Source organism: Amblyomma americanum, chromosome 1, assembly GCF_052857255.1.
Source record: "Amblyomma americanum isolate KBUSLIRL-KWMA chromosome 1, ASM5285725v1, whole genome shotgun sequence".
NCBI classification, from domain to species: domain Eukaryota; kingdom Metazoa; phylum Arthropoda; class Arachnida; order Ixodida; family Ixodidae; genus Amblyomma; species Amblyomma americanum.
The window spans coordinates 220,519,899-220,535,205 of record NC_135497.1 but is presented as its reverse complement, the minus strand read 5'-3'; the positions used below and the strand labels follow the sequence as shown (position 1 = coordinate 220,535,205).

Sequence of the window (15,307 nt, the reverse complement as noted above, 5' to 3'; positions counted from 1 at the left end):
TTGCCCTGGGTTTTATGGCACATAGGCAGCTAAGGCCATCATGCGCCAGGCTCAAGGTATAGAATAAGTTTCGTGCAAAATGTTTACAAATGGGAAATACTATCAATGGTGTAGATGGCCTAAAATATTGTACTGTCTAGTAATAACATAGGGGAAGAAATCTGGAAAAGGCTAACTGTAAAAGCCTTAAAGCAGGTTAGGTAGCCTCAGCGGCTATCCTTGGCTGGGCAAGGATCCTGAGGCTCCTAACCAACCAAAGAAAGACCTCAGCCTTCTTCTCGGGGATGAGAAAATGGCTGAAGGTGTATCATGCAATACAGTGAGGCAGTGGTTCAAAATTTACAGTTTTTCAAGTATGCCTGCTTCTTTTAAAAAGCTAAAAATAGAAGGTATGTTAACAATGGCATTATCATCTAAGAGCAGTGTTGTATGAAAAGAAATGCATTAATTATAAAATTGAGTAAAATACTTCTTTCTTAGTTTTTCCAGTTGCACACAAGAGAATAAAATGTGGTTAACCATGAGTTCATCTCCGCATTCTTGGCAAACATGTTTGTCTTATTTATTAGTAGGAAGTTGTGCGTAAGGTGCGTGTGGTCTATTCAGAGACGAAATAAGATCACTTCCTTGAAACGTTCTTGGTGCACACACGACTTAAATTCACCTAAAACTGGTTTTACCAAGTGCAGTTTATTATTTACTTCATTGTTCCAAGCCGACTGCCATTTTTTCCTTAGTTTCCTTGCTACTAATTTCATGCAATCATTAAACGGTATATTTACTTCTTTTATTTCCTTGCCACGAACTTTAGCAGCACACACATCTGCTCTCTCATTGCATTTTATTCCCAAATGACTCGGGACCCAGCACAGTTTTATATTTTGTCCTTTAGCTGTGGCAGACACTATGTTGTGTGTGATGAAACCAAGCAGAGGGGTGCTGGCATCTTTAGAATGGAGAGATGTAAGTACACTTCAGGAGTCTGGGTAAATAATAGCATTTTTGAGGTTCTCACTTAGTATTTTTTCTATAGCCACACATACTGCGTAGCACTCCGCGGTGAAGATGGAGGAACACTGTGGTAGTCTATTTCCTCCGAATTCCCTCGCACCACTGCGCTTCCTACGCATCTGTTCTTGATCCATCAGTATAAAATTCTTCTTCATCCTGTATTCTTGTATTATATGTTGCTGTGGAGTTTACTTTTTACGGAAATGTGTAAGAATGAGGTCAAAGGTTGCAGGAAATTGTACCATGGAGGCAGTGGACCTCGTTTTCGAGCAATGCCAGGAAATGGATCCATTACGCCAAGGTTTTGGCACATCTCTTCAAAACGCAGGAGAAGTGGCCGTATAGCTAATGGTTTGTTGTTAAATAGTGTTCTTGTTCTAGATGGGCACTTTGTGACTATTTGGTGACTGATATGTTTAGGCAGTGAACGGATTTTTAAAACGCACGAGCATGTGAGCTTGGTTTTGTCTGTAAGTGATGGTCCGTTGGTTTCCACATAAAGACTGTTTATGGGTGACGTCCTGTATGCACCGGTGGAAAGACGCAAACCCAAATTATGCACTGGATCCAGCCGTTTAAGGTACGATTGCCTCGGTGATCCATAAACTATGCATCCATAATCTAATGTAGAGTGTACTATAGAGCAATGAATCTGTAAAAGACAAGTCCTATCGGAGCCCCAGTGTTTTCGTGAAAGTACTTTTAGTATATTCAGAGATTTAGAAGTGTTCTTTTTGAGGGTGTTTATGTGTGGTAGGAATGTGAGCTTTTTGTCATAAGTTATTCCTAGAAATTTGTGCTCATCTGTAACCGGTAGTGTGACTTCATTTAGATAAAGGGATGGATCAGTGTGCAGTCCTCTTCTAAGCGAGAACAGAAGAGCTATGAACTTTTGCGTAGAAAACTTGAAACCATTTTTATCTGCCCATGTTGTTAGTTTATTTGCTGTCAGCTGTATTTGCTTCTCACACGATGTAACACTAGAGGATGTGCAAGCAATCCGGAGGTCGTCGACATAGACTGAATACATGACAGATTTTGGAATTATTTTTGCTAGGGTATTCATTTATACTATAAAAAGCGTTGTGGTTAAAATGCACCCCTGAGGCACGCCGTTCTCTTGAATGAAATTCTTAGAAAGAGTGGCACACAGGCGTACTTGAAATGAACGGTTGGTCAAAAGGTCACTCAAGCATTTCAGCATTCTACCACGGATGCCGAGGTCTCCAAGGTCCCGCAGTATGCCAAACCTCCATGTGGTGTCATAGGCTTTCTCTAAATCGAAAAAGACCGCAAGTCAGTGTTGCTTGTGTATAAATGCTTCTCGGACTGTGTTCTCTAGACGGACTAGATGGTCAGTTGTAGAGCATGCCTTTTTAAACGCACACTGATGGATGTCAAGAAGATCACGTGATTGTAATAGAAGCATTATTCTAATGTTAAGAACACTTTCAAAGGATATGGCAAGTACGCGTGTTAGGGCTATCGGCCTACAATTGCCAGGGGAGGTAGGTACCTTTCCCGGGTTCAACAACGGTACAATAATGGCTTTTTTCCAAGCCTCCAGTATCTCTCCTGATAACCATATTTTGTTAAAAAATTTTAGAAGCGAGTCTACAGCGGGTTCGGACAGGTGAGCGAGCATTTCGTAATGGACCCATGTGGTCCTGGTGCAGTCTGTTTACCGGAAGAAAGTACGCTGTTAATTTCTGGTAGTGTAAATGGGCTATTATATGCTTCGTGAGCACTGCCCTTTATCGGCAGTATTTATCTTTCAGCTTTGTTTTTATATGTTAAAAATGATTCTGTATAGTGAAAGGAACTAGATACCGTGGAAAAATGTTCACATAATATGTCAGCTTGTTTTTTTGATATTTGTCTGTACACAAGGGGCTGTCAGAAGAGGAACTGTGAACGGAGAGTAGCGACCATCCAGTTTGTGTACTGCCTCCCACATTTTTTTCGATGAGACTTGGCTATTTATCGAGCAAATGAAACGCTGCCAAGATGATTTTTCGGCATTTCGACGTATGTACCGCGCTTTTGCTTTTTAAGGTTTATAAGGTTCTCCTGTGTGGGGCATCGGCGAAATTACGCCAAGCTTTTTGTTGTTTTTTTGCTTGTTTTCAATCTCGTGTCCATCACACTTTATGGTTGCGTTGTACTATTCCTGAAGATTGGGGGATAGCCAAGTGTGCGGCAGCAAGAATACAATGTGAACTTTTCATTTATTTCTTTGACATTAAGATTTTCTAAAGCAATATTATCTAACGCGGCTGCTGTTCTAAAAAGCTGCCAATCTGCTAAATTGAGCTTCCAATGCTGTGGTTTTGTCGGGGTGACTGACGGTGGGGATGACAGGCTGATTTCAACAGGGAGATGATCGCTTCCATATGGGTTGTCTAAAACATCCCATTTAAAATTGCTACAAACTGATGAAGAGCTAATAAAACACTCATTTTTCCCGAACTAGGGGAGCAAAAAGTAGGTTTACCAGTGTTCAATAAACATATATTGTTGGATAGTATAAAATCCTCAATAACCTGACCTCTGCTATCGGTTTTCTCACTGCCCCAAAAACAAGAGTGTGCATTAAAATTGCCAACTATCAAGTATGGCTCCGGGAACTGTTAAAAAAGGTTCTCCGATTCATGTTGTGTTACTTCGGGATGTGGTTGGAGATATATGCTACAAAGTGTAATGGTTTTGTAACCAGCCACAGTGGCTGCTACGGCTTCGAATCTAGTTTTCAGTTTGATCTCACCAGCTGCTACTCCAGGTTGTACAATGATGCCTACGACCCCGAGAGTACGCAAGCCCCCTCTCAGTCACGGCGGAAGACAGTATACTTCTTTAGCACCTTTGTGTGCTGAGGGCCTAGATTCGTTTCCTGCACACATAAAGCAATAGGGGAAATTGTGTTTCAAATGTCTTTTATGTTGTTACAGTTATTTAAGAGACCTCTGCTGTTCCAGTGAATTATGAAAGCCATCTTAATGTTGTGTGCGTGTGTACACATAAAATTAGATTAACTTTGATTTGGCCCCGTGACTCGGAGCCTCACATTTTTTGATGGATCCAAGGACCTCCGCCGTCCGTCCGACGTGGACAGCACGGGGCTGCCCTGGGTCGTGTCCATCGCCTCTGCATAGGCGCTGGACGACCGTGTAGGACGCACGCTGACTTTTGAGTTAGCCCTCAACCTGTGGGAAGAAGTCTTGAGACCCGCTGACCCGGGGGTCTGCGCAGCCTGCATTGTGGTTGGTGGAGTAGTGTCAGCTACTCCATCATGGAGCGCGGATGGCCCTGCCATAGGCGCACTGCATGCAGCCTGGACAGGTGCCAAAGCCTGGTGTGATGTGCCGCGCCCACGCACCACATCGGCAAAGTTTGTTGTTGCAGTGAAGGAGAATCTGTTTGTTTTGGCGTATCGCCTTCTTGCTTCCTTGAGAGATGTGTTCAGTGCTTTTCAGAGTAATTATTTCTTTTTCGTTCTTCCAGGACAGAGAAGCCCTGGAGTATGCAGCATGGGCTCCTTCACAATTTGTGCACCGCGGGGCAGCAACACATTCATCTGACTGGTGGTCCTTTGAAGAGCATTTCACGCAAGTTTTGCGGCCCCGACAACTCTCTGAGCCTTGGCCGAACCTCTGGCAATTGAAGCATCTGCGTGGGTTGGGTATATATGGCCTTACATTTATTTTCATGTACCCGACTTCAATGCTTTCAGGTAGAGTGCTGGTGTTAAAAGTGAGGATCAGGTGTTTCGCATCTATTTCCTTGTTATGCTTCCGGATATTTATCCGCTGAACATTTATGACATCTTGGTCGGCAAGGCCTTCAAGCATTTCTTTTTCATAAGAGGTGAACAAAGTCAATTTTTGATATGACGCCTCGGACTGTGTTCAAAGATCGGTGTGACGTGATGGAGACAGGAACTCCGCTATCGATACAATGTTCGCAAGTTTCGAGTGCTGGACGGTGTCACATAGTTCGAGCAGTAAGTCCCCACTAGCCATTTTTGATACCTTGTACCCAAAGCCCAAGGTATCTGTCAGGCACTTTGCCACCAGGAACGGGGAACTCAGTCTTGCTTGTTGCTCTTCAGCTTTGCTATGAATAACATGAAATTTTGGGAATGACACTTTTGTTTTTTGAAAAAAATCTTCATCGTTCCGCCCTCTTTTTAGAGAGCGATCAAGTTTGGAATGGAAGGGAGCCATAAAAAATTTAGCTTTTCAGTCATGATGCCAGCCGCCCAACCATGTGACGGGACTGGAACTTGCACACAAGTCCTGCCCATGCCAGCTGTACACCTCAACTATAACCAAATATCACGAAACCTAGGGTAGTTCGCCATACAACGTTAACCCTAACCACCCAAGAAGAAACGAAAAAAGAAACTGGGAAACGAGGAGGAGACACGACAGTAGTCAGAAAGAAGATAGGAAAGTAAAAGATGGAGAGGAGGACAGGAAAAGGGAACTGCCGATTTCCCCCGGTCGGGTCAGGTCGGAGGTGCCATCTACAGGAAGCTGGGGCCAAAGTGGTGTGTTGCCTCCGCCAAGGGGCCTTTAAGGTCCAAACGCTCGGCATCGGCTCAATCACCAGGATCCCCTTTTCCCCACACACGGCGATGCCACGCGCGGCTAGGCGCGGGTGCACGGGTCCGTGGTGATGCACAGTTCACCATCATCCCCCTGGAGAGATGTCCCTGCAGATGCTCGGGAACCCCTGGTGTTGCCACTCACCAATGCCTCCAAGCTGCAGACGCCCCCCTACGGGGAAATTCTGCGTTTCAAATATGCACATAAAAAAGCATTCATCTGCTAAGTGAATTACGCTGACTTTGCCTGAAATGAAGACTTTAGTGCTAGCTAACTTGCCGTGGTGGCTCAGTGGTCAAGGCATTCAGCTACTGATCCAGAGTACTGGGGCTCGAACACGGGGGCCGCATATTTGGATGGAGGCAAAACACTAAATAGCCCATGTGCTCTGTGATATCAGTGCACATTAAAGATCCACAGGAGGTCGAAATTATTTCCAAGCCCTCCACTACGGCACCTGTTTCTTCCTTTCTTCTTTCATTCCCTCCTTTATCCCTTCCCTTAGGAAGCTTGGCTCAGGTGTTGGATGATATGCCAGACAGATACTGCTATATTTCCTTTCCCCAAAAACCTATTTTTAGTGCTAGCTACCACACAATGAGAAAAAGCTGATAGTTAGCAATTTATGCAAATATCTGCGAAGTGCCTTAAGTGTTTAGAAGGGAAATTTTTTTTTTCGGCTAAATATGTTACAAACAAGTCTAGCTTGATAAATTACTGCCATTAAAGGGTTATGAGAGGGGCTCTCAATAAAGTTGTTAAAGGGCACAGCTTCACAAATATACTCCAGCAAGACTTTTTTAATGCCCTTTCTAGTAGCAGAGTTTTTTGAAGTCAAAATTTGAATTTCAGCCCTCTGTGTGCCTTTCCCTCTCCTTTCATCATTTTTTGATTGTTCAAAGGTCCCCACAGCTGCGGATGGACCCAGGAGTTCCCCCAAGGGCAGAGCTTCCTGACCCGCCAGAACAACAAGGCTGACTGGCAGTGGCCATGGTAGCTGCCCGAGAAAGAATCTAATAGCCATCTCTTGACCAGCGCACACAGCATGCCAGGGAGGGCGCGAGTATGAAGAACTCGCCAGAAAGGGCTCACCAGCATTGTCGGTTCTCTGCTATGTGTAGAAGTGTATTATTTGGCCAAGGTGTTCACGACAACATAATGTAGTGAAAACTGGCTTTTGAGGAAAGTATCTGCACCTGTTTCACATCTCAATGGACACCTGAACAGCCCTTTAAGGGGAGGGATATATGAGGGAGTGAGAAGAAACGAAGAAGAGGTTAGTGGAGGAATAATTTCAACCATTTAATGTGATGGTGCCTTTTGCCCTTCACCTTCATCAAGATGGCTGGGTTCGAAACCGGGAACTCCGATTCAGTAAGCGAGTGTGCTAACCACTGAGCTGCCGCAGCAAGTGCAACGTAATGATTGAGCGAGTTTTGACGGGCTCTTTTCAGGTGTTTCAGAGTGCCTTTAAAGTGTAACACCAGTAACATTGCAGGCATTTATATTGCCTGCCGGAAACTAACAAAATAAAAAGATGGCAGTTTGACTTTATTTATCTTCTCACGTGTCTTTACTACTGTCTCTGCACTGTGTGCAAGTACTATTCCTGTCTCCAGAAGCTCAATTATTAGAGCGCCAGTGCATCAGTGATATCTTGCAGCTTGGAACTTTTGTTGGGTGACCTATACAACAATCCAACCCAAAAATTTTTTTTTTCCAGTTCATGAAGCTAGGATGTCAACCTACATGATGGACTGACCAATTTCAGAGTAACTACAATAGCCGTGTGGAGCTAACACTAGCCTGCCTAGCAAAAGTCCCGTATGAGATCAAGTTCAGCAATCATTTGTGTGCTTGTTTCCTTTGCTTCCATTAAAAATAGGCTTACTTAATTAGGCTTAAAACCGGTTTTTAAAAATTTATTTTAACATGTAGCCTTGGATGGTGATGCTGGCCAACATATTTGATGGGTTGCTCCTGCTTGAAATGGAGTGCATAAAAACCGACAAAAGTACTCGCAACCTGTAGTGTAATTGGGAAATACTATAAAACAAAACAGAAAAAAAAGTGCAGGCAATTTCCAAACTTCTGCAGGAAAAACTCAGCCAAAACATGGATTTGTTGGCTACAAGTACAGGGATTATTTGTGGGGCATTGAATATCACTGGCTACCAGCACCAGTGGACTGCATGGAGCAACAAATAACCGGAACCAAAGCACCAAAGGTGTCACAGTCAGGGGAGCATTCATGGGTCACGCTTGGAGGTGGTGGCACCATTTCAACCATGTATTTCTTGGACTTTTGTCGAAAAGTGTGGTCAACCACGGTTTACCTACTATGCAATGTGGTTTTAGCTGCATGACATACTTGACAGGCCTCTTGGGAACAGCAAAGTGACACAGAGCAAGTTATGGAGGACATGGCCACTGGCTTCAGTTAGCCACATGCATTGTTTAAAAAGTAAAGGATGGTTAGCACATGTGAGCTGAATCTTGTACCATCAGATGACAGCTCTCATCTGCATGGAGATATTGTCATGTTTCAGTTCAGAACAGAAGACTAAAGCACATTCGCAACATGCAATAAACTGAATGCATTTTTGCGGTACAACCAGAATGTAGATCTCCGGGGAACTGGAACATTTCCTATTTAAGTACATGCATAGATGTTTCTTCACTGCTTCAAAGGTGTCTAAAAATAAAATATAGACGTTGCCATCCCCAGGCAAATTCGCAAGTAAACTGTTGTGCACCAACAATTTTCTGAACGTTGACTCCAGAGGTTAGGCTACACAGCCTTTCACTTCGAAACAGTGGTCATGGAATTCTTTCCGGTGTAGGTGTCACCAGATTTAATTGAGCAGCGGAAGCTTTTAAATTCAATTTTCTCTGCAATAAGTGCACCTTTTGCTACCGGACAAGCATCATGCCCAGGAAGAGCCACAAAAGAGATTTTTTCTAAGAAGGAAAATTGGATGGCATTAAAGCTGTGTTGTCTCATTAGGATCACATAGAAGACATCACAGTGGAAACGGCCACACAGGGTGCTCACCGTAGCAGCTTTCTGGTTGGTGAATCGCTTCGCTTTGGTGAGGTGGCGGTACAGCTCCCCCTGGGGTGCATACTCCAGTATGAGGTAGACGCGCGTCTCGTCATGGAACCAGTTGTACAAGCACAGGATGTTTGGGTGCCTGCATCAGGGACACAGTAGCTGTATCCAATTCAGTCGTGATTCACTGCACCTCCTGCACAGTTCATGCTGTGCTGCACCAAAGCGCTTGATTCACAGCGCCCTCTGCACCGCCGTCCGCGATTGATTGGGGTGCAGCCGTGGTGCCGCTTTGTTTACAAGGTACCATGGCACCAGCCATCAAGGAGGTGCAAAAAAGTTGTGCACGTGCAGACAGCTTTCAGCAAACGATGCTAACATGCTCATAAGTACTGAAGGTGAATTGAGGGAGGTCTTCGCTGCCGTCGACGGGTCCTATGTCATTTTGCGAGAAAATGATGCTGAAATATACACGACAGCAGGTAACTTTCTGTTTTTTGCTGTACCTGCTACTTGTAACAGCTAGCTAAGTTGTTGGTGTGCGTGCGAGTTCACATAAAACTTTCTTTTTTTTTTTCAGACGGCGCAACAATGATGTGTGGGCTGTTGGAAAAATATGGGCAGGGCGAATCCGGGCGTGCTTTGCCGGCGCCGTTACCTCTGCCTGCTGGTTCGCCGCTGCCTAGACATCCTGCTGCAGCTACGGAGATGCCGGGGCTGACGCTAAGCAGCGAGGTAGCTTTTAAACTGCTTATAAAGAGCTAAATGAGCGAGGTGGGCTCTCAACGGTAATTTGTGGGAACAGGGCATTGAAACGCGCCGAAAGTTCTTCGAACGACTCTCTAGAGAGTATAAAGAGCCCCAAACATTCGAAATTCATGGCAGCACTTGAGAATTTGGCTGTGATCGGTCCAACCAAGTGAGTTGCGGCAAAGGACAGCAAAGAGTTGGTTTCCTCGTATTGCACTGTCAGAAGAGTAGAACTACTCTATAACAAGGAACTATGTGATATCCTCGTCGTCGACCACGGCAAACTCCATGGATTATGCAATTCTAGTTATGCACGAAATCGACCGCACACAAAAAATACAAGAGAGAACTGAACCACTGAACACCTCCACGGCGAGCAGACAAGACCTGCCTGCACGTGCTCAATTGAAAATTGTCACACATAAGGTGCGGCGCTGCTGACGCGCTGCACCTGCACCACACAACTGGTTCTGCACTGCGCTGCCACCAGCGACAGTTTTTCAGGATTGGTGCCGTGAACCAGCTCTGAATCGAATTAAGCTAGTGGTCAGTAAGGAGCTGCACCATTTCCCACTGGTCATTACATGCAAGATCAACTAGCGCAGAGCTGCAGCTAGAGAACCTGGGTGTGGCCCTTCTTGTTGTTGGAGCTGTGCTTAAGTGCAGCAATGAAGCAGCACACAGCAATGCAATGGTGCAGTCTGCCACAAACAGCACAGCCTTACCCACCACTGGTGATACTAAGGAGGGACTTTCTCATGGCTTCCCGAAAGAGTGCACCATAATCTATAACTGAAATGCAAAACCGAACATTCACCAGAGACAGATATTGATGACACACACTACCTAATTACAAGTGAAGCCATCCAGGGCAAGATCACACAGTACAAGGTTTGGTAGGTGCCAAGATGCACATGTGGTGACCGTATAACTAAGCAAAGAATTTGCAAAAGGAGTCATGATGCCCAATGAAAAGTTTTGTTTGAAAAAAAAAAAACCGGCAGCTTTGGAGGAGATTTGAAACTACAGTTCATTCATAATACAATTAACAGACTAGTTTTTCACCTAGATTCTTTTTCCGGCAACTTCTATGGCAATTATATAGCCTAGCAGCGCCTGCTGGCTCAGGACATTGCAGAGGCCGCACGGAAACTGCAAAGATTCCTACTGCCGAACTGAGCTTGAATGTGTTGTAGACACTGCTATCATGTGCAACACATTATCCTTTCTGATAAATTATATTGTGACTCTTCCAAAGCAACAAAGTTTAATTGTACAAGAAAGTTTATTTATTAAGAATTTAAGGTAGCAAAAAAACACACACACAGGTAAACTAAGAAGAAGGGGAAGAAAGGAAAAAGGCTGGACTATGAGCTGTTTATTCGAAAGTTCAAGGCTCAAATATACATAGGCCACTTAGTCACATGACCCTCTCACATCAACCTTTCGTCGTGGAAACAAAATTTACAGTGACTGCAACACCTTCTATCTTACAAATGATCTCACAGTTACTGTGTCTACTTCTAGTCAAAAAAAAATCATCTTTGCAAAGCAGCATCAGATAATCTGGCAAAAAACAGTCATACGCAATAAAACCAAAAAAGAGCAAAAATTGGAACACTTTCAGCATATAAGTATCAAACAATAAAAACAACATGCAGAACAGAATTTTTCATTCTTAAAACACACACATTCATCATCAAATGAAAAAGATTCTATGAAGGAGATTTCCTTACTTCGAAAGGCAATGGAACAATCACTACAGCATGCACATTTTTTCTTTGCAATCAGAAAGGCCTTTAGAGCCTCACACACTGTCTTATCAGGACTCCTGCCAAGAACCTTGATACCATCAAGCACCGGCTCACATTTGCGCTCTTTGCAGTGTAGGGGCAAATTGGACCCAGTTCCCTTTTCTAGCGACTTAGAGTGCTCCCACGCTCTATCGTTAATACAGCGACCAGATTGGCTTATATAGACACCGCTGCAAGTCAGTGGTATTTCATACAACACGAACTGCACAGTCGAAAAAGGGTTTGCCATGCCTCTTTTCACACTGGGGTTTCTTCCTTCGCCCAATATGTGCGCACAAGCCACTCAGCTTTCTCGGGGCTGAGAAAACTACAGGCTTGTCATACATGCCAGCAACCTTTTTTAGGCTGTGGGCCACACGGTGCATATAAGGGACCACTTGTGGCCTCCCTTGTCATGGCTTGGCACTGGTGCTTTTCTTCGCACTCAGTTTTTGCAACAGGGTCTCTGCTACTGCTCTGCAGACACAACAGAACGTGGGAAGCCCGCTACGCACATCCTAGCCAAACAACGTGTTTTACTGCACAAGGAAAGTAAACAAATATCTGAATGCAACAAGAAAAACATCCAAGAACTCAGCTTTGATCAATAAACTGCTCAAGAAGCACAAAATAAGGATGAGGACAAAATGGAAATTAACGAAGCAAGAAAACGAGTGGTGCAACAACCTTCATGCATCAAGTGCCAAGCAATGCAGCGCAAAACGCTGCAATCTATCCCCAGCCAGCTCAATCCCCCAGCTATGCACCTAGGAAGTAAACTTCATTAAGACGGCGAGTTGAGCTAGTTGGTACTACACACTGACTGTGAATAACAGCCCAGAGAAAAGAAACTGCGGAAGAAGACAGCACCGATCTTGTCTGCTTTCTCTGTCCCTTGTCTCTGCACTGTTATTCACTGTCCGCACACAGGAAACAGACCAGCCTCACCTGAGGTGAGACTGAATCTCGATCTCCCTCTGCAGCTGGTGCTCCACATTGTTCTTCTGCAGCTGTGACTTGAACATCACCTGCAGAGACGTTTTCCACATAACTTTTCTTTCATGGGGATTATCTGTGGGCTAAATGGTACTGCCACAGCACGTTAAAACCAAGTGTCTGACGTTGTTGCCAACTATCAGCAGCACCAGCTTAGCATTGCTTTGTGTTGGGTATAGTGGCGCGTAAGCATCTAAGGCCATCATGCGCCAAGCTCAAGGTATACCAAAACTCTTTTCCCTGGAATTTTACAAAAAATGTGAAAAAGCACTTGTGGAACAGAGGGCCTAAAAAGTTATTTTGTACTTGCTAGTAATGAAAGAGGAAAAAATTTTAGAAATGGCTAATAGTAAAAGCTTTAAAGGAGGTCGGGCAACCTCACCGGCCATCCTTGGCTGGGCAAGGATCTTGAGGCTCTCAACAAATCAAATAAAGACCTCAGCCTTTTTCTCAGGAATCAGAAAGTGGCTGAGGTGTATCAAAATCAAGTGAGGCACTGGGTCAAATTTACAGTTTATCAAAAAAGCCAGCCTCTCTTAAAAAGCTAAAAAAACAAGAAATGTTAACAACTGCACTGTCACCTAAGAGCAACGCTGGATGACAAGAGAAGCGCTCATTATAAAATTGACCAAAGTTCTTTTTCCTTAGTTTTTGAGTTTCGTGCATGAGAATAGAATGTCATTAACCGTTAGTTTGTCTCCACAACTTCCACAAACAGGTTTGTCTTCTTTTGTTAGCGGGAAATTGTGTGTGAGCTGTGTGCGTCCAATAAGGAGACAGCATAAAATTACTTCTATGAAATGTTCCTGGTCCCTACAGGTTTCCCATTCACTTTTTACTATGGGCTTTACGAAGTGAAGTTGTTATTCACTTCATTGTCCCAAGTTTCCTGTCATTTAGTCACCAAATTACAGTGTATTAATCTCATGCAGTCTCTAGGGGATGCGTTGACTTTCATGATTTCACGACTGCGAGCTTGCGTAGCACATAAGTCTGCTCTTTCATTCCCATCTATTCCAATGTGGCTCGACAACTAGCAGAATTTTATCCTATGTCCCTGTGTTGTGACTTTTTTTATGTTGTGCATTATGTTTCCTACCATGGGTTCGACTGGGTTTCTGGAATGTAGTGCCGAGAGCAGGGTAAGTGAATCCATGAAGATTAAGCTGTTTTCAATACTGTCATTCATTATTCTGCCTATAGCTACAGAGACTGCACAATATTCGGCAGTAAAAATGAATGCACAGTTTGACAGCCTTAATATTTTTTACCAGTTCTCTCGTATTGCCACGCTTCCGACATAATCTGCTGTTTTTGAGCTGTCAGTATAAAATTCTGTGTAGCTCACACATTTTTTTCTTGTAGTGCCGGGTATTCCTGTAATATGTGTTAGTGTGGTGTTTGTTTCTTTCGAAAGTGTGTTAATATGAAGTCACATACAGTGGGAAGGCTGTACCATGGGGACAGCGGGTCGTGCCTTGAGGCGACATCATCGAAGGTGTCCAGTGTTTCCATGTTTTGGCAACTATCCTCAAAGCGAAGAAGCAGAGGTCTGATTGACTGGGTTTTACAATTGAACAGTGTTCTGGAGGTGCACTAGGTAACTATGGTATAACAGACGTGTTTTGCCAGTGAAAGAATTTTCAGGACATATGTGAATGTGAGCACAGTTCTGTTTGCAAGGGAAAGTTCATTAGTTTCAACACAGACCATTCATGGGGGATGTTCTGTATGCGCTGGTTGTGAGGCATAAACCTAGGTTTTGTACAGGATCCAGTTTCTTCAGGTATGATGGTCTCATAGACCCATACACAATGCATCCATTGTCTAAGTTAGAGTGGACTACAGACTGGTAGATTTGTAAAAGACATGTTCTATCATATCCCTAGCGGTTTCGTGGCAGTACTTTGAGTATATTCAGGGATTGAGAAGCTTTCTTTTTGATGATGTTTATATGTGGTAGAAATTTGAGTTTTTTGTCAAATGTTACGCCCAAAAATTTGTTCTTTTATTGGAAGTATGATTTCATTTAAGTGCAGGTTGGGATCAATCTGCAAGCCTCTTTTGAGCAAGAAAAGAACAGCAACTGTTTTTTGTGGGGAGAACTTAAACAAATTTCTGTGAGCCCAAATCACTAGCTTGTTCAGTGTGAGTTGCATCTGCCTCCCACATGTTGACAAGCAGGAGGATGTGCATACAATTTGAAGGTCATCAACATATAAAGAATACATAGTGGACTTTTGAGTGATCTTAGCTATGGAATTCAGTTTCACGACAAACAGGGTAGTACTTAAATACACACCTGTGGTACCCCATTTTCCTGAACAAAGTTCCTGGGAAGTGTTGAACCAAGGCGTACATGAGATGAACAGCCAGTCAAAAAATCTTTCAAGCAGTTGAGCATCCTACGGTGGATACTAGGTCTGCTAGGCCGCATAGGATTCCAAACCTCCATGTAGTGTCGTAGGCTTTTTCCAGATTAAAAAAGACATCAAGGCAGTGTAGTTTGAGTATAAGAGCTTTTCGGACAGCATTTTCAAGGCGGACAATATGTTGAGTTCATGAACAGGGTTTTTTGAAACCACACTGGTGGATATCAAGTAATTCATGAGATTCAATAACAAACATCTGCCTAATGTTTGCAACGCTTTCAAAAGAGTTAGCTAGACAGCTTGTAAGGGTTATGGGCCTGTAACTGCTAGGGCAAGTTGGTGGTTTTCCAGGTTTCAAAAATGGTACAATAACGGGCTTTCTCCACGCTTTGGGTATATTTCCCGACACCAATATTTGGTTAAAAATTTTCAAAAGTGCTTCTACAGAAGGCTGAGAAAGATGTGCCAGCATGAATTTGATCAGGGCTGGGCGCAGTCTGTTTGCCGGCAAATAAAACTGTTTATTTCATCAACTGTAATTAAACTATTGTACGGCTAGTTTGCACTGCCACTTGTTGGAAGTCTTTGTTTCTCTGCTGTGTTTTTGTTTTTTAAAAATAATTCTGTGAAGCAAGAAGAACTAGAAACGCTAGAGAAATATTCACCTAAGATGTCGGTTTGTTCCTCTATACTTGTTTGTGAAAAGGGGCTGTAAGAAAGAGAACT

The 15,307-nt window shown here is 43.6% G+C and overlaps 1 protein-coding gene across 2 annotated transcripts in view; it reads right to left on the bottom strand.

Annotated features, from left to right (window-relative positions):
• The window catches only part of LOC144095168 (aurora kinase A-B-like), a 46,473-nt gene that overhangs the window by 25,404 nt on the left and 5,762 nt on the right, over positions 1 to 15,307 (bottom strand). For both annotated transcript variants that reach the window (XM_077628964.1, XM_077628960.1), the window contains exons 3-4: positions 12,162 to 12,241; positions 8,674 to 8,812 (exon numbers count right to left, since the gene is read on the bottom strand). In XM_077628964.1, the coding sequence (XP_077485090.1) occupies positions 8,674 to 8,812; positions 12,162 to 12,241 (219 nt within the window). The remainder of the gene's footprint in view (positions 1 to 8,673; positions 8,813 to 12,161; positions 12,242 to 15,307) is intronic.